This window comes from Amblyomma maculatum, chromosome 2, assembly GCF_055883805.1.
Source record: "Amblyomma maculatum isolate TAMU_Amacu chromosome 2, ASM5588380v1, whole genome shotgun sequence".
NCBI lineage: Eukaryota > Metazoa > Arthropoda > Arachnida > Ixodida > Ixodidae > Amblyomma > Amblyomma maculatum.
In genome coordinates this window covers 76,756,547-76,777,009 of record NC_139345.1, presented here as the reverse complement: position 1 = coordinate 76,777,009, position 20,463 = coordinate 76,756,547, and the positions used below count along the sequence as shown (strand labels likewise).

The window sequence follows — 20,463 nt, the reverse complement described above, 5'->3', positions numbered from 1 at the left end:
TTGTAGGATTGAATAATAAATATCTTCAATATCGAGTGAAAACCACATAAATTCTTTGTCTCGTATCTCTTGATCTCAGATAATAACTCTCAAGAATTCTTTATTCTAAAATGATCATCCACTTGTACTTAGCTTAATTACCAAAATACCCGGTGATGAGGATCTGCCACGTGTTTCCTTCCGATAAAATCGCCCTGAAAAGTATATCTGCTTTGTGCGCCTTATTTGCACAAAAAAGACTAAAAGATGTCTTCTTTTGTACCCTTAGCCTTGAGGCACGGCTTCCTCAGGTTTGCTTCCTCTCGTATTCCTACAACCATCCTGTCGGCAGATCTCAAGTATTTTTTGTCTCTTTTCTTTACTTCACGACAATTCTTATTCATAGCGCTCAAAGCTTTTACTCCATAGTTTGAGGAAACAAATACCACAAAGCCCACTGCTTTATCAGACATAGCTTCAGGTTCTTGCTTCTTAATTCCTCAATGACTTTTTCAAAAATTTATTTTCGTCTTGCCCACTCTTGTGTAGGCTTCAAAGCCTCAATCCCTTCACCCAAGACTCTACTAACCTCTTCTTGCAGTTGCTTGGCGTTTTGGGCGATAAGTCTCACAATAGCGAGCCTCCCTGCGATGTGAAGCTTAAAGGGAATGGCAAACTTGTATCCACGCTCCTGAACTTCAGGTGTGCTAGTAGACACATCTACTTCATCTAGGGTAACAAGTTTTTTTCGCGATAAAGCCTCCATCGTTCGGTGGTCCGATGCGCTTCTCTACGGCACTTCTTCCTCTCCGTTTTCGCTCCCACCTTCCTTTTTCTTACGGCATGGTTAAGGAGTCCACGGAGAATTGTGACAGATACTGTGCTTTTTCTTTCCTGGGGTCCTATTTCGACAAACATGGCCGCCGTTCGGCGCCATGTTGTTTATCTGATTGGTTTTCAAAAGAGTCACGTGTTTCAAATTTGTGGCGCGAAATTGCGGTCTGTTGAAATGACTTCTTGCGTTGACGTGAAAATAACGTGAGCGTGAAAACGAATTTTTAGCTACGCTATTCATGATACCTGGATGGTATATATATATATATATATATATATATATATATATATATATATATATATATATATATATATATATATATATATAAGTAATTTTGGAGCGAAAATGAAGGCATAGATGGCAGAGAGGAAAGAACTGACGCTTGTATTATGAATGGGGTGAAAAGAACTGCCCACTGTCGAGAGCCGCCTCCTGAAATCTGATTGGCGGACGTTGTGTGGAGGGAAATACCTCATGCAGAAACACAATATGAGGATTTCAAAATGACGTTTTAATACGTAGAGGATATGCTGCCATTGCTGTAAATGACCAAAGTTGGGCGCACCACATTTCGGACCATTTGAGGCGACCGCGCAAAAAAACATGACGAATTTGACGTGTAGTATAGGCGGGTATTTGCTTACCGCAGTCAGTTTGGAGGGTGGTTAAGTAAGTTAAGACATATTGTAATTTCAGAAAGCACTGAAATGACGTCATAAGGGTACTTTTCAGCTTCGTAGCCTTTTAGAGGATTAATAATGAAGACGCAAATTTACAGCCGCATGAGGACCCTACTGAAAAAGACCCATATGATTTTCATATAGGCCACATATGAATTCTTATAGGCCACATATGAATTCATATAGGCCACATATCGATTCATATGGGGTCAAATTCACACCATATGGGGCATATAGGACTAGGCGCAGTTTATATGGGCAAGTGGTATGAGGCCATATGTGCCCCATATTGTGCCCATATCCATATGCATTGCAGGACATATGGATCATATGGGCACTGGGCATATGGGTGCAGAGTTCATATGGGCGCCCATATATCAACCAAACTTTGATTGTCAATGGTTCATTTGTCGTATTATGTTGAAAATGTACATCACCTGGGCAACCATATGTAAACAACACAGTACCTTTAACTATGCCAAGATGTCGAAATCACTCAACTCTTCTCAAAACATATATACTACAGTGATGGTACAATTTATCACTCCCCAACAGGGCGCTGTTACATAAAGAAAGTGTGAAGCAATTAATAATAAAGTATATAGTTACAGGCGTGATTGCTTAATCGTACAATACTAAAATGCATTCTTGAATAGAGGGTGCTTTTGGATGCTTGACAATGGCCAAAAGTAGTTACATTCTGCTTATCTGCATACAACAATTAAATGGCTTGAAAGAAGCTGTTCATTTGATGTAATAAAGTAGGTCATTGCACTTTATGTGCCATCATCACAAAAATATACATAACAAAATTTCAATAATCCAATTCCTTTCTTAGATCAAGAGATATATTCGGTTTCCACAACGACACGTAATCATTAAAAGCAGAAAAAAGAAAGATCAGCCTCCCCCCTCCCCCCTCCCTAATGTTTTCGTGTTGTCATGCACCGCCAGCTTGTCCCTCTCCCATCGCCTTCATCCCCTGCATACCACGCTGCTTCTTTCGTTTTGCCTATTTATTTTTTTCGTTAGAGGTCAGTACCCATGCTGCAGCTGCTTAATTGTTAAAGCCCTCCCCACCGCTCTCCCCTAGCTCGCATCCGATGCTCTCTAAACTTGAAACTTCCGGTGGTTTATTTATTTTTATTTTTTTTTTATTCCCAGAAACGCGATGATTGGGAGACGGCTCGACTTCTGTACCGGTGACGAACGGCTTGTTGAGAAGAGGCAAGGAGGGACCAATACAGGAAAGGGCAAGTGGGTTTAATGGGGTAGGAAGTGGGGGGGGGGGGGAGAGGCTTAAAAGCCTATTTGAGTCATGAGTCAAGGTGCTCGCAGGTACAGGTGTGCGGTAGCAACGGTGCTCGCTGGGGTCATTGAAATCACCCCCCCCCCCCCCCCCCCATTTTTCGTGTTGTGCAGGTACCGCCATCTTGTCCCTCTCCCATCGCCTTCAACCCCTGCATACGATGCTGCTTCCTTCGTTTTGCCTGCTTTTTTTTTTTTTTTTTGCTTGTTCGAGGTCAGTTCTTTTGCTGCAGCTGCTTAATTGTTAAAGCCCTCCCCACCACTCCCCCCTCGCTCGCATCTGCTCTCTAAACTTGAGACTTCGTTTTGCCTGCTTTTTTTTTTGCTTGTTCGAGGTCAGTTCTTTTGCTGCAGCTGCTTAATGGTTAAAGCCCTCCCCACCACTCCCCCCTCGCTCGCATCTGCTCTCTAAACTTGAGACTTCTCCAACCATCACTTCTTAAATTCCTACTGCTCGACTCCGGCGCGGGTGACGAAGGGCTTGTTGAGAAGAGGCAAGGAGGGACGAATAAAGAAGAAGAGAGCGAGTGGGGTTTAAAGGGGTAGGAAGGGGAGGGGGGGGGGGGGAGATTTAAAAAGCCTATATTGAGTCAAGGTGCCAGCAGGTTCAGGTGTGGGGTAGCAGCGGTGCTCGCTGGAGTCATCTTTTTTTTTTTTTTTTTTCTGCGTTGTGGCTAGCTCGTACGGTTCACGTGGTTCGGGGTCATCTAACTGAAGAAGTCGCTTTTTTCCGATACTTGGTCTCGGTCTCCAGGACGGATGGTTCTTGGAAGCTTTTTCTTTTTTTTTTTTTTTTTTTTTTTTTTTTTTTTGTCGGAGTCTTCGGAATGTTCAGTTATGGTGTTGCTACTTGTTAAGAAATTCCTTATATACCATTTTTACGTTGCCGCATATTTTTTAGGCACTTATTTGCCAGTTTGCAGTTGAGGACTAGTATACATGCAGTGTAGACCGCTTATAACGTAGGTCGCGGGACCTCGAACGCTGCACTGAAAGCGGTACCGCACTTTTTACCTGAAGCTACACACGCATCTCATTAATAAATGAACAAAACGCAACGCACTAAGTCCTCTGAACACAGATTAGTTTCAGCATACCGCACGCAGCGCGCGACCGCGTAAAATACCGCGACCGCCGCGAGCGGAACTGTGTATCCGCGAACGCAAGCTCAGTTTCGCAAAGGCGTTGGTGCTAACCTTAGCAGCCACAAACGCAGTGGGCTAAAGCATCCTTGACTCTTTGAATTCAAACAAATGATATGAGGAGTCTCGGAGCAAGGCCTTTTAGTTGGAACACAAGCTGTGCGGTGAGGGGGATAGAGGAATCCTCATTTAGTGTTTAGTGCACTGTTGTGGCCCCCCACGACATGGTACCTCCTTCACAATCAGCGGTTACGTTATAAGTGGTATCCACTGTATTTTGTAAACAATGGCTTGAGGTCTTTCTCTAGATGGTCTTTGGGAACATATAACCGGCTACGCAATGTTTTTGTTACTCCTTTCTTTCTTTTAGCATACGGGGCGGCGGCACCATCATTATCGTTACTCATGAAAGTTTGCTCTGCCGCCCCATAAATAATGCCCCAAACTTTTGAACTGAATCACGTTCACTCTAGAGCTTTTAGCCTAACCGCTATTTTCGGCTGCTTTTACCGGCTCCCACACGCGGCAGCTTCATTTGCACCGGAATTCCACAATATGCTTCATCCTATAAACCACATCATATCTGTACACCTTCATTTTATTCGATGACTTTAACTTTCCTTCGATATCATGGAATAATATCTTGTCGCAACACTAAGTGAACAGAACATCGAAAGTCCTTGCCTCACATTCGGTTTATCTCAACACGTCACCTCCTAGGCTTGACGAAAGGAGGAAGCTGATCAGACATAGCCTTTCTTTAGTTTTTTTTTTTTTTTCAACTTGACGGCAATGCAATTATTTGGGAAAACTCGTATCATCGGTATTTGCAGATACATGTGCACAAAACATAGCGGAATGTGCTATTGACAGACTCTACGTCTTGTACTTGTTCAACTGTACATTTTTGTTTTTTGGTTTGCAAACCTATGCTATGATATGATGCATTCTTTTTGTCGTATTGTTGTACCAACCTCCACTGCAGCATGGATACTCTTAATAATTCGTGAATGAAATAACTGGATTTATTTTATTTGAGCTTGGAAGTAGGCCAGCGCCGCGTCATTTCCAGTGCCATGAAAGGGATTGCGAATTTGCGATCCAAGGGATTTATTTTGCATTGCAAGGAATGTCTCCTCCAGAGCACGCAGTGGGCTTCTCCCTCCCCGTTTGTATATATGGCAATTAAAGTTTCTGCCATCACCATGTTTCTTTCCTCGCGTCTCCCGGGTTAGGAAAAACTTGTCCAAGCTCTGCGCTTTTTCTTTTCCTCCCTCACTTTTTCGCCGCGTTCTGTCATTCTCTCCACATCTAGTAACTTGCTGCGCTTTCCTTTTTTTCCTCCTCCTACGCTGCTCCGCAGTCCCCCGTGCTCTCTCCACATAGCTCACGCCGAAACGAGTTATCGCTCTCCGGAAAAAACTTCGCTCTCCGCTTTTTTTTTCTTCACTCTCGCCTTTCCGCCGCATTCTTAAATTCTCTCTCCCGTCTGCTTCCTCTTTTCTCCTCTTCCGCGGTTTGCTCCCGCCGAAACGACTTTTGTTGGTGTAGTGTTACTGCTGCTGGCGCGCGTCCATTTATACCCACGCAGTGTGCTTCGCCGGTGCCTCTGCTGCTTGTGTTGTGAGAGAAGGGAGGACAGCATACAAGATGGGTATAAAGCTCCTCCTCCTTAATCAAAGATTTTAACCCGGTCACATGCGCTGACTCTGCTAAATGCAAGAGAATCTACTGGAAGGAGACGTTCAACGGTGAGGTACAAGAATCCTACCCCCCCCGGCGACGTTCTGCTTCTTGGATGTAAGTCTGCATGTGTTACAAGTATATTGCAATACTTTTTGTCTCGATCGTACTATTACTGCCTGCTGACGTAGCTTCTGTGTAAGTTTGCGGCTCTTATATTATCGAAGTGTCTAAAGGTACGTCCGACGTATCCATTCGATTCTCGTAAAGATACGGCGGACGTCGATATACAGGCTCATGGCTATATGCACGTCGAACGCGGCCACATTCCGCTTGCTACGCGTGAATGATCTTATCCTCTATGATATCAGCTAGCCGGACTCTCGATTAGGTGCTACGAAGAGTGCATCCGTTCTAACATAGAATACGGTCTTCACTTAGGGTTGTGTACGGCAAGCATCGCTGTCACGCACATAGCTGCAGGCGATGCTACGTACTGCACCAGCTCCACCAGCTGGCATCGAGATACGCACATTCACGAGCAGCTTTCGCTTCGCTCTAAACTATCACCTCGATCTGCCCGTAATGCGAGCGAGCTATTCCTAGCATTTACGCTGTCTTAGGTCGTGCATCGACCTCCGAAGATCTAGCGCTGGCACAACACACACGCACCTCGCCGTGCAGAACATTCAGCAGTCCAAAGTATGTATGTGAAATGGCATTATGCTTGTTCCTCACATGCAGACCGAGGAAACAGGATGTTTCTAGCTAAATTCTTCGTTTAAATTCTAACTCAGAGTCGTGGCAGAAGACATGCCGAATCTACTAGAGGCCTGCGCTGCTACTGCGGCGAGCTGCACATCGACTCGTCGAGGCGAAGACCTACTGCACCGCACCGCAAGAGTGCACAACCGGAAAGACGGAAGCACGAATGATCCGATTTCCATGTGAACAGCAATGTTCTTTGTGCTTAGCCTGCATCTTTTTCTTGTCGTTGAATTTTGCGTACATGTAGTTTAAACCTCCGCATGCTCGAGGTTAGCGTGACCCGACTGAACGGCCGCGCAGCTTTGAAACGATCGGGATCGATATGCATGCATCGCCGGACTTAGGTATGCGGTAGAAAATGTGAGCTGCACATTTCGTTGCAGAAGCTGACTCTTGGAATTTTGCAGAGTGTGCCATGCAAGTGATCGTTGCTACAACCACGCATCCATGTTCCAACGGCTGGCCTACCCCGAGGCGCATAAATGTTCAACCGTGGACGTATCAATGATCGAAGAGAGGACAGATTTTCACAATATTGGGCGCGAAATCGATAGCTACCAGTGCTCAGTGTTAGAGAAATTCTGCCTTGATCATGCGCAATTCAGTGTTTCAGGTGTGGTCTGTAGCTATAAGTTTGAACAGTTTGCCTGTCAAGTCAGCGGCGCCAGCGATGGACCGGCGGAGCGATTTTCCACGTTACACCGCTGTCTAGCTAGAAAGCCTACCTAGGCGGCGTTTGACATTCAGCTGCTTTTTGTGGGCCCCGTAATTTAAAGCAACGCCTTCTGAAACGCGTTAAATGTTAAAAAATGTATTCTCTTCAACAGTTTCACTCCAGGCTGTCAAAGCAGGCGGACGTTGATAAGACAGTTGAGCACTGCAGTCTTTAGAAATCTGTAGAATCGCCTTCAGTTTGTAGAATTATTGGAATAGGTCACTTTCCGATCGCTGGGACATAGACCCGCATGACAGCGCTGTCACGTGAATAAGGACCACACCAGACCGAAAGCTTGTCTCATATTACATAGCTAACCAAGGTATACCTTACAGCATTGTATTGATTTTGATTTTTGCATTGATTTTTATGGTGCATAAGCAACTAATTCTGCCATGCACCAAGAACAAGGTGTAATGTATTTATTTTGTGTGTAATGACTAAAATGTTGTTTAGGATGTAGCTTGTTTAGGAACATTTTAGGAAACCAAAAATGCAGGAAATTTGCACGTCTCTCCTAGAATCATGCTGGTATGGAAAAGGATCTGTTGCAAAATTGTACAAAATGTTTCCTCTTATTTTCTCGACTCTGGCGCACGTGTAAGATATGGTTTATTGTTAGTTCATCTCCACACTCCTTGCATATTGGTTTGTCCTCTTTCATAAGTATGAAGCTGTGTGTGAGGTGTGGATATGTGTTTTGTGAAGATGACCTAAAATGGCCTCCATGTTGTGTTTTTGATTACTGCATGATTTCCATTCCTTAATGACAGGTTTGACAAGTATAGTTTGTAGTTTATTTCATTGTTTCAAAAATCCTGCCATTTCACTCTCACTTTTCTTTGTACAAGCTTCTTGGTATCTTCATGCAGCATATTCACCCTCTGTAATTTAGCATTGCGTCAAGGTAACCTAGTTATTTCTTTTCATCACCTTTCAAGACAACTGTCCCGATTTCATAAAGTGTAGGGTTTCTGACGACAGGAACTCCTTGGAAGTCGTAGAAATAAATGAGATCCACAATCATGAGCTATCTAGGGTGTGCATATACATGTCCATCGCTCAGTGGAATGGTGTCAGTACGCTGTTAGAACAGGTCTTGTGGTAACAACAACCATTGTCTGAGGTGGTCCTTTAATGGGCATTGAAATGCTATGTAACTACAGGTACTGATAGAACTCTTGATCACGTTATGTGATGGTGTGATCCTTGCATGCATATTAGGTATACATTTCAGAATCTGCAGTGCACCACTTGACCATTTGCCACCAGTTTGTGTGAAAATGTATTTGTCATGCATGTTAACCAGTATTTAACAGATGACCCCTGTGCACAAGCCAAAAGTGCCATGAGCCAAATGTCACGAGGCCACACGACATGGCAGGAGCTGTTAAGTCAAGCTTACAAAGTTATATTTGAAATATGTTCTGCGACGTTTCAGCTCCAATTAAGAAAGGTTGAGGCTTACAGAGGTCTATGCCAGGTTGTCTATCACCTAACAGGGCAGCCTACGACCGTATGCTAATGAGTATATCTGAGATAACAGAGACATGAATTAAGGAATTAGTAATTATGTTTGTAGCAAAGGGCATGTAAATTAACGGGAATCCACAGTGGGATCTGCAGACAAGAAACATTAATGCTGGCACACCATACCCTTAAAGGTGGAGATTAGGAGTCTCCCTAATTTTTTTTCTGCTCAACGCTTGTCATTTCCTTCGTTCTTCCAGATGAGGAAGATGTGAAAATGATAGCATCGAAAATTCCAGAGACCATCGTTAACAAGGATGCTGATCCCAACAGCATAAAAAAGGAATTTCAGAAAAGATGGGTAACTAGTAATGCTGGCAACAGTTGAAGCTAAGTGGAAAGGCATGAAATTGAAATGTAACATATGCAGAGATATGTTGCGAGACGACCAGTCTGTGGTGTGCGACATCTGTCTCCGTTAGTTTCATCAAGTGATTGGCCAAAGCAGATGGGGCTTGTGGTTTTGTGATAAGTGCAGTGTAGTAGCATAGATGCAGCCTTGCCCATTAATAATTGGAGTGGAGTAAGTGTATTGTTTTGTTTTTGTAAGATGTTCATGGTTTCCATGCAAACATTATGAGAAATTTTTTCCTAGAGAATGTTTGCTGAAATGTGAATATAATGTGCAATAAAACTAATGTTTTATTGCTATTTACTTTTTCTTGTATACATTAGTTCTGTGAAGAAAACCACAGGCTAGAAGGAAATGTAATGGCATGCATTTTGATACTTGGCCCCGTTGTGCTGGCTCAGTAGTTAGAGTGCTTGGCTGCTGAACCCAAAGATGCAGATTTGGTTCCAGCCACAGCAGAGGCATTTCAATAGAGGCGAAACAATAGGCTGTCATGCACCGTGCGGTGTCAGTGCATGTAAAAGAACCCCAGGTGGTCGAAATTATACCGGAGCCCTCAACTATTGTGTTCCTCATAGCCGTAGTTATTTTGGGATGCTAAACCAGATATATATCACATCATACTCTGAGTAAGATGCTATTCATGGTCAGTTAATCATACACTAAATGATCAATTTTTTTCTGCATGGTACAGCAGCTGTTGTACAATTTTACTTTAGCCTTCATGAAGAATATCACACTGGCTCCACATGGCTTTCTGTTGACCCTTGATATGTGTCACAATCACACACCCGAGTATGTATTTGTCTAAAGGCACCTATGCATGCAAGGAGGGGACCATTACTTTCCACTTGTCAGAACTGAAATGCATGATCCACATCATTTCTGTAATTCAACTGCTTGCTATTTGAACTGTCCAGCATTGATGCAAGTTTCAAAGAACTGCAATTAGAAAATGAATCTAAACAGCAAACCATGCCATGAACTGCTTCGGTTTCATCTTTAGCAACTGTTTGGGAACTAAAATTAGCCAAATGTTGCAAAACATAGATGAGAGGTTACAAAATCTAAAAAACAATGCAGCCTACCTGTGGCATGTAGGGTTTCACATCCTAAAGTGACATATGTAGCTATGAAGAATACCGTAGTGGAGAGCTCCAGACTAATTTGACTGCCCAGGCTTTGTACTTTGCATTGACATCTTGCAGAAAACAGAAGCATTTGCATTTCACCTGCACCAAAGTGCGACTGCCATCACTGGTATTAAACATCACGACCTTGGGGCAAGTAGCCGAACGTGTCACTAAGATGTCGCAGCGTGTACATACATGCTATACATGTCAACCTTTCTAGCATTAAAGCTGTCACATGCATGGCAGATATTCATGTTCAGCTTTGGACTGACAAGTTTAAAAGTGTGCTATTTGTGTTTTTCTAGCATGAAAAACAAAGAAAATTAAGGAAAAGCGAAAAAAAATGAACATAATATGTTGAAAAAACACTAGTCATTAACACATAAAGCATATTCGTTCCTTTATTAATGATAAAGTGGCCTTCAACAATAGTACAAAGCCTGAAAATTTCGAAAGGTGCTGTGCCAGGCAGCTATTTTACAGAAACCTGAACCATTTCACCTGTAGGAATGCGCATCCCGGCGGTGTGGGCTGGGCACTTATTTTTCGGTCCACTCCAACATGCGAAAACTGCATCATGTGCATTCCCATTTTCCGAGTTTTGAGCTCTGTAGTACAGGCTAACAAATTGTCGATGACTTATTTTCGTCTGATTGTTGCACAGCGCGTGTAAATAAATTACTACTGCACCTAATAAACACTGACATGCACGTGCAACATCGCCGATCATAAACGGACACACTGATGTCCGTCCGGGCATCGGCGCACTCATCACAGCACTCTTCGTAGTCTCACACAGCACTCTAGTAGGACGTAATCCGTAATCACAGCATCTCACGGTAAGCACAAACCACACCTCCAGTTGTACAACAAACACGAATGACGCGATGCTTGGGCTAGAAACACGCCGGCGGTGCCCAGCTTTTTCAGCGCCGCTTGTACTACGTAGAACTTGCAGCACCAAACCTCAATGCGAGCAGAAAGCGATGCGTTACGTGACGCATCTCATCACATATGGAAGTGAGGAAACTTTGAAGAATCAAAACTACATAATTACATAACGACCGTCGTAGACGTTAATCCACATGATAACGAGGACCAAATGAGCGGGCGTGCGGGCCGCGGGCTGGCCGTCAACACCGCGATTACATGCGCTTGCGCTCTGGTCGTGCTTGCCACCCTGCCGCGGTCCAACTCACGTAAACCTATCATCATGCCATCACGTAGTGTATCACCCATTCTAGGCACTATTCTTGCCACTGTACTATTCTTTGTAATTTCACATTTCACGCATGCAGTATGTATACATACTTCTTGCACCTCGTACGTATGTACACCATGCGTACACCTCATACCAACTTCGATTTGGCTACATATGGCTACCATGTTGTTGCTACAACCACATCTGGGGATCTCGGACTCGGATCCGTCCGGCTTTCCCGACGGATCCCAAGGCCCATATCGGAGAAAAATGCGTTGGGTCCGTCGGAAGAACCCTACCGATCGGGTCCGTCCGCCGTACCTCTGAAAAATATTTCCCGGATCCGTCCGACGGATCCCGAAGAAAAACGCACCGGGTCCGTCGGACGTACCTTTAAGACCACTGATCGGGTCCGTCGGACGTACCTTTAGCCACAGCCTTATATTATTGTTCCGCAAAAGGTGATGGAGGCGTTGAATAGATTTTGATCGGTGTCGGCCCGCCGTCAACGCTGTGTGTACGGTCAAACACAACCACGCATACGCACCAAAGTACTTACCAATAACGGAAACCTAGTAAGCATGCTCAGAGTAATTGCCTCATCCCCCCTAATCCTTCTTGAATAAGGGAATAACGGACAGCGAGTACGCATAATCACAGTAATTGCCGCATTCCCCGCCCTTTTATTGGAGCATTCCTGCGTGTGCGCAGGGCTTGAATAGTGTCTGATAAAAGAACGTGCTCAGTGTACTATGCAACTGCTTGCACGTAATTATTTAACTTGCAGCACTCCGCTGCACTGTGCGTGCGCGGCATATTATAATCGGCGCATATTTTGCAATGTGGAAGTCGCATACAGTTCGACGTGCTGATGGCCGTGGAAACATATTTAGACATTTTTGCTGTCCCGGACGGTGACACGAGCCGCGTGCGTCTTCTCGCAAGCAAACTTTTACGTTGCACGGGCGGCGGAGCTTGCCGAATAGAAGTGCGGCCAGCTAGTTTATCTGCTCATTGTTTATACTCATATTATCTGACGCTGACCACTGAAAACGTAATAGAATGTGTACATACATTCCATATTCCATTGCAAAGTGCTGTGTAACGTGCCCTTTAGTTAGCAATAAGTTTAGCTCCCATAAATTTCTCTCTCTGCATGCCACATAGGCTAGCACAATTAGCAGACAAATGACAAAAAGGGACCTGCATCTGTTGCGCATTTATTTGTTGCCATTAAAATTTATCCAACCGCGGTCACATTCAGTGTGGTCGTCTGATACAGAATGTCATCAATATTTAAGGAAGGGCAGGCTTTTAGAAAAATAGATATCTTGCAGGATGGACAAACGAGGACAATATGTATGTGGGAAAGCAGGAACAGTATTTAACTGAAAGGGAACAGACATGTCAGAGTAATGAAGCACAGAGCAATATGAAAATACAATGGGTAAGAGGTGCTGAGAGGTATCAGAAAAGGAGTATTGGCACCAGGGATCACTTTCAGAAGGGGAGAGTTGTTCCTGAAGTCGGACCAGCGCTGCTAGAAATAAACCACTGATGCGGCAGTACAGGGTGACATAAAGCGGAGATCACTGAAAGCTTGAGAAGCATAGAATAAATGCTGATAAGAAGGATGGGTATGGAGAATGGGCAAAACCGACGGGCAACGAAGGTAATAACTAAATATTTGTATAGGAAGAGTGCGGACTTGCAGTGGAGGAAGAGAGCTAGAAAACTGACCAGTAAGTGTACAGGATTCCAGAAAAGCATATATTGAGCATATTGAATCAATGGTCAGAAATGTAGGGGGAGAGTAATGTAAACTTAATGGGGAAAAAAGGCAATTGTTGGGATATGTAAGAGCTTGCACTTGGGCCACAGTGGCTGCCATTCCAGTATGCAGGCAGAGTGTAACACGTCAGGAGGCATGGCGCACACGTATAATCAACTTATTGGTCCCTAGCTGCTTCACCCTGCACAATCGAAGCTGCTGTAGTACTTCAATGCTTCTGGCTTACAACAGTGTGATTCAGTGGGTATGTGTGTAATCTGTGTGCACCAGAAAAGAGCACATGTTTCTAAAAAGTTGGACTATTACTATATTGACACTTACGTATCACTGCATAGACTCTGACGTGGTGCAGTTTTTTTTTTTACTTGAGAAAAATTCAAAGCCTATAGATCCGTTGCGTGAGCACGCTTGCTGACAGTCAATGCACCATTCTCAAAAAGTAACATATATCGAGGCTCTTCAAGCAGTTAGCTTGAAATTTCAATCTTATTCTGCTTGTACATGATGGGCTATATAATTTGAACTAACGGAATCACTACACCTATGACTTTTTCAGTGAAGCTAGATTTTCGGTCATGCACATTTGCAGCACTGATTGCAATAACAAAATGTCTCTGATCACCATGCCACTTGTACTGTGGATGCATGTTTTTGCTTTCTCCAGTTTCATATCTGAAATAAAGCAACTTGAGTTCTTCATTACAGTGGTGGCCCATTATTGTAAAGGCACAGATCAGCATGCACCCAGTGCACCTACTAGAAATGTATTGCTGCTGTTAGGTGATTTTGATACTTCGGCATTGTTTCATGCGTTGCTTCATGTCTTTGCAGTCTTGTTGCATTTTTGTTAGCTACTGCAGGAATGAGAAAAAAGGTCCCCTTGAGCAGTGTCTCTCAGGGCCTTTTTTGCAAGTAGTTTGCAAACGCAGCGCAATTCTCCTATAGAAAAACAGATCCTATTGGAATGTCACATCAGTGCATGGGCGATGGCAGGATGTTTTTTTTTATCTTATGGAGCCAAACTTGCTCATCCCAGTAGGGGGGGGGGGGTGCATTTGTCCAGACGCCATGCTGGCAGAGGCACTGATGCCATGAGCCAGCACTTCTGCCAGCCAGATCAAGATCTTGGATTACTATAGATAACACATGTAGGTATTTGTGTTGGGGGCAAAAATGTTTGTGGTGATTATTTGATAAAGTAAGTTGGTGAATTTTGCCTTAATGCTTTTATTTGCTCAGTCGCTGCATGGATGCTTGAAGATGGTACTTGCTAATCTATACTTTCTGTATTCTGAAGGTGAAACGCAGTAAAAAAAAAAAAAAAATCTGCTCCTTCTCGGACAAGACTCCCATGGCCTGAAAGCTCGGGTGATGAGCTTATTGAGAGATGGTTGCTAAGGAAAGAGCAAGAAAATAGCAAGTCCCTGCGAAGAAAGGTCAGAAAGCTGGAGGAGAAGCTGAAATGGTTGAAGATCAAGATAGCCGCCTCCAGGATTTGCTGCACAAGAAATTTGGCAAGTTATAAACACTTTTCTTTTGAAATTTAAGCGAAATGGTTTGTTTTTAAGTTTTAAATGCAGTGATGTAAGCGCAGAATTATAAGCATTCTGTTTGATATGTGCTGACAGTAATCTGCATTATATATAGCTGGGTGTACGTCTCTGTAACATGCTGTAATAGCCTGTCATTACCTAACCAATAATTTTAATGTGTTCAATTTTGGACAGGCCAAAATACTATTTGTGCTTGGAGTCTTGTTTCAAACTTTGTTGTCATTTTGCCTGTAGCAAGCAATGTTTTCTAACAAAAATGTCAGAAATCGACAAAAATGTATAGTTACACCGGAAGACACCAGAGACATAGTCGCCGCTGGGCACCATCTGTGTTCACCGACCTTGAGTGTAGCCAGCAACTTTGGTGAATCAGTGATATTAGCTGTGGGAATAAGGTCTCTATTGGCATCATCGCAGTCAGTTATTACTGTACTTGGTTGAAAAAATCCACTGTGCTAAAAAACACCACGACTATACACTCTAAACATAGATCATACCTTATAAGCACAACTCTCTCATAACATAAAGAATGTCGCCCATTGTTATGAGATTACAGTGGTTTGTTCTGCACCCTTCAAATTGTCCAGATTTGCCTGTGTACAGAAAAAAATTGATTTGTCCCACAGTATTGGCCCATTTCAGTTTACTATTAGGCACAGATCATGGCAAGTCCCCTGCATGTGCGGTTGTGTATGAGTTCCATTTATCTTGCAGTAAGGTGTACGTTGGCCAGATGGGCCGATGTATAAATGTATGTCTGAAGGAGCATTTGGAGGTCATATTGTCCGACACTTACTTGCACGTGGCTGTGCATTGTAGGAAATGCAACGAAGGAAAAAATAAGAATGGTGATAAAGATAGACAAGGCTGCTATCCGCAGTTCTCACAAACTAGCATTCTTTTCCATCATCGAGATAGGCTAACATGAGAACTTAAGAAGGCCTACTGTATCAGGAAAAAAGGTGCTAGATGCATCACCCAGCCTTTGTCTCCCTAGCAGAGTGTGCATTTTTATACCTAGATAAAATTCGAAACATAATCTTTTTTTTTTTTACTGTCTGGTGATTCTGCGCAGGTGCATCTGTTTGTTTCTCTGCATATATATCTCATCTGTTTAGTCAAATAACCATAGTTGTGAGTCTGCGCTTGTCCTGTTTTTTAAGCGTTTAGACGTCATCTTTTTTAGTGCAATGGATTTTTTCAACCATGTCTATATACCAACTCGCCCAACTTTCTACCTTATTACTGTACTTGTATTCACCTTGCAGCTGTTCTAGGCAATATGATTTCTTATTGTAGGCATCGATTTACTTGTGTTCCTGCAGCATATAAACTGTTGTGTCTACATTTTGAAAGTATAATACATGCAGAAATTGTGAGATGAATAAGGGCAGTAACTGCTTCCTATGATGCTGATTCACACAGCCTAAAGCCTAAGCCTCTGGTTTGTCCATCCAGCACAAGAGGTGCCGGCGGCACCCAAGATCACTTTGCACATTTGGAGCGAACACAGATGATGCCAAGCAGTGGCACTGTCTCTGTTGTCTTATGGTGTAAATGTAGATGTTGATGTCACTAGAGGGGGCCGTATTGCAAGAGAGAGTATGAATATCTAAATAGTACTAGGTACTGTTGAAGAATGTGTGCTGCATTGAAAATTACGTACTCTTACGGCACGCTTCGAAACTACAACTGTCATTGTGTACTAAAAATGCACTCTTTAGTTGTATTTCATGTCTTTTTGTACAGAAATTTGTGACAGTTGTGTGTACGGAATAGGATAGAATGTAGCACTGGATAAAGGTGGGGGCTAAGGATGCTGAAGCACAGAACCTTATCTCCGAGGATGTGAGAAGGGAGCCCGAACCACAAAGTATTGAATGTTGAGTGACAGATATGAAGAGAGAAAATCAGAATGAAGAGATGGGGCCCCCACCTGATCTTACTTTGTTTAGCTTTTGCCTTTGTCAGACCTTGTGGAGCTGCAAAAACAGAAATTCCCCTTCACTCGGGAGGTCTTTTTCTAAAAATAATCCATCACTCTCGTGCCAATCACAGTAATCACACCTTGTTTTTTTTTTTTTTAGTTTGGTGTAGGGTAAAATGAAATGGGGTATTTACAGAAGTATAATATGGAAGTGATAGGAGGGACTTCCAAATTGGGGGGGGGGGGGGAGGTGGCATGCACTCTAGCCTAGGGCCCTTATTTCTGTTAATCCAGCTCCGAGAATGTTGCAAGCTGTGATGGCTGAAATTTGCATGGCCTGCTGATCCACTTTCCAATTTTAAAACATGAAACTGAAACAATTGCAAAAATCACTGAATTTGTGCAATCAGCACTATTAAAACTAATGCAGGATATGTTGCTGGGCTAGTTAGTGGTTATCGAGCATTATGGTATTGCAGTGCTGGCAGACAAGGACAAAAGGACGAGATACACTTACACAAATGTGCTGAACTTTCAACATGATTTTGGATGTTTTGATTCGCGCTTTACATTTGACAGAAGGGCATCAACGTGCAAACGCACCTACAAAGTAGATATAATCTCAGTAGCCACATGTTTCTTTTTTCATGAAAAATCTGGAAAAAAAGTTAAAGGCCAGGGCACAAAAACCAACATCGCTCAAGAAATGCTAACGGGGCCGAAGCCCGAAGTGAAGGCAGCTTTTGATGCAAAAACTCGCAAGTGGCAAGTTAGCCACATTACCAGTTGTCATGTGGTTGTGGCATTTTTGAGAGGTGACCACTTTCCAGTTTAGAATTCCCAATGGCATCATAGGTTTCCTCCTTTTAAATCAATGACTGCGGCGAAATTTGTCAAATCACACCTTGTCATAGTCAATGCTGCAATTAAAACATCGTTTTTTTTTAGTTTCCTTTATATTTTTACTTTTGTTACTGGTGCAGTGTATATTTAAACATTTAGTGTTTCCTGCAAGATATTACATGAAATGAAGAGCTAGAGCAGCAATAGTTGAGTGAATCTGAGAAAGTAGGAACCTGGGTGCAAGCAAAAAAATGAAGACGTAGTAGATGCTTGGGCATGCTGGTTAGACATCGGTGCAGTGCATTTACGCTCAGATGTCTGTGTCTCCTCTCGTCCTCGTCGTGAATGCGCTGCACCGATAATAAAAAAAGCATCAAGCTAGGTCAGATGAACTCATTGATGAAGAGAAAGTTTATTCATGCTATCAGTAAACTGCAGCTCACTGGCAAAGAGAAAACAGGAACATGCCCATGTCTACTACTCATGACCTCAAGCTTCTGGCACACACACTGACTTAACTTTGTAGGGCATAGACGTGATCGAGCTTGTCTACAAAGCAAAGGAAGTGACATTTTACAGCAGGTTTAGTCTGTGTTCTCATTGAAGCAATACTGTACAAGAATAAAAGCAAGTAACAAGCACATTGCCCTAGACAATGCAGTTGAATGCTAGGATTTGTTCCACAGCATAATGCTGTGGTGCTGTAAATGTGGCTCATTAATTACTTCAAGGACATTGCCTGCTCAGCTGAAGTGATGGCCTTGTATAGATGGTCTGTGGTCTGGCTTCCTAACTAAGCAGACTGCAGTTGCAAGTGAAACCATCATGTACCATTTTGATTTCAACTATGTGTACACAATGCTTTCAACCAATTTTTATTCAGCTGTCAAAATGACTCCTCTTCAGAGTATCAATGAAAATAGACGAATGCTCCTTTTGTTGCATCCAGTGTGCATGCACTTCACACTTTTAGTGTTGCTTCTGACATCCAGATATGAGCTTTGTGCCATAATTGCTGTATAGTAGCTGCAAACCTGACAAATACAGCTTGTGAGATCACTGGGCTGTGCCAACTTTGCTGTAAAATTGATGCTGATAAGAAGTCCATATCATCATTCTTTGTCAATCTGCTATCACTTTCCGTAGGCAGTGCCAAACTTTGAAGCATTAAAACAGTTTTGCTGAGCAGAACGTTCTATCACTAATAGGTCTTCAGTGTGGGACTTGCAGTGTATGACTTCCTTCAGTGCTTCTGCTATACAAGCTTTCCAAGCAACTTGAGCTAGGATTTCAAAAAGGTTATTTTGCCCTTACCTGATTTTATTTGCTTAACTCCTACATTATTCCCTGCAGCCCCCAAGTGAGATATGCAAGGTTTTATAAGAACTTCAGAAAACACCTATTAAATTGTTTCTTGCACGGTATGCTTCACAAACTTCTTTTTTTTTTGCATTTTAAAGCCTATAAAATATGAAAGAAAAGGTCACTTGATTGGGCGCTTGAGCTTTGCTATTATGCAGCTGTCGAGAATATGTAATGAGTGGGCAAGGTTGGCAGCAGTACGACTGTAGGCATGGTGACGCAACAGTGTTGTATATATTTGGATCTCTAGCCTGTGTCATGTGAAGGTGCAAATGCATGCCGCAATGACTGACCATTGCTGACTACAAAAAAAAAAGAGCATTTTCATTCTCCTTTGAAATGCTCGGTCAGGAACATTCATTGTGCCATTGTGCAGTAAAAAGCAGGAATCCCAGTCAGTCACTGCATGCTTGAGAGCAGCACAGGAGCTTGGCATAAGCATCTGGTCACATGGCTTTTGTTTCTCATTCTGTGAATTTTAGAATGCAAGAAAGTACTGCATGAGAAATATAATATAGGAAACAATTTAATGATTGGTTTTCACTGGCACTATACAAGTTTGCATATCCCACTCTGGCTCTGCAGCAAATATTTACAACTTTCAGTGATTAAGCTTACATAATAAGTCAGTTAATGGGGAATTAAAAATTACCCTAAGTTACAGTAGTCTATGTCAACATGAAACATCCAGTACAGTTGTCTCTGAAGTGCCTTTTGATTTTAAATCTTGGCTGTAGTTGTGCATGTTATGCATATCCACTGCTCAACGACTACTATAGTTTACCATATTGCCACTGTGCATCTGCATGGCTTTTAAAACTATTAGTGAGCATTAAGGCTGACAGCAGTATAAGAGGTAAGTTGGAAAAAAAAAAGATAAGTTGGAATCTGGTGGAAGTATTCCAGATGGCCTATTCCAGTGTTCCTCAAATGGGGGTCCGCAAAAATATTTTGAGGGCCTGCAAACACACATCTCCCCCCCAAAAAGAAAGTTTATGCAATAGATCTGTGCTCTGGCCTGGCAAGACAGCTTTGCAGGATTAAAAGCATGGAGGTTCAAAGCCAACTTGTTTCTCAAAGGCAAAGACACAGGAGAGGAGTATGGAAATTGAGAGTCTGCATACGAGAGAGGGATTTTTGTTGATGCAGGCATCGGTTAAACTCGAGCTCTTGCTGCACTGCTGGATGGGCTGCAGGCAAAACATTTGGGGTGGGAGATTGAGCAGCGCAGTGTTGGAAGGAGTTCAGTCTTTTCCAGCAGCATACATACTGACATGCTGCCTCTGTCTATGTCCTCTGCAGCTGTGGCCCACTGGCTTATCAAGTGCACATTTTTAGAGGTCACTTTAGTATGGACCCTATCCCAGTTTGATCTCTTGGAACTGCAGCAACAACAGTCCTCACAAGAATCCCTACCCCCCTCTACAGTCAACTTTCAGTGGTTCACAAGAGGTCTCCAACCCATCCATTGCCGATAACCACTGATCTATTCATTAAGCTGTTTGCTACTTACACAGATCCCTTCCGTTTCTAGCTCTTTAGGAAACAGTGCGAACAATGCACTGAAAATATGCAAACAAAAGAGTAGTAAGGATGGCTTTTCTTTATGGCTGTAGAAATCAAATAGCTAACCTTATCCATATCAAAAGGATTGTCTTTT

General features: G+C 42.9%; 1 protein-coding gene across 1 annotated transcript in view; it reads left to right on the top strand.

Annotated features, from left to right (window-relative positions):
* Positions 1–4,053: 4,053 nt before the first annotated feature.
* LOC146199067 (uncharacterized) overlaps positions 4,054–20,463 on the top strand; it is an 18,570-nt gene continuing 2,160 nt past the window's right edge. The window contains exons 1-2 of the mRNA XM_084594547.1: positions 4,054–5,744; positions 14,416–14,632. Coding sequence (XP_084450673.1) covers positions 14,581–14,632 — 52 coding nt within the window. The 5' untranslated portion in view covers positions 4,054–5,744; positions 14,416–14,580. The remainder of the gene's footprint in view (positions 5,745–14,415; positions 14,633–20,463) is intronic.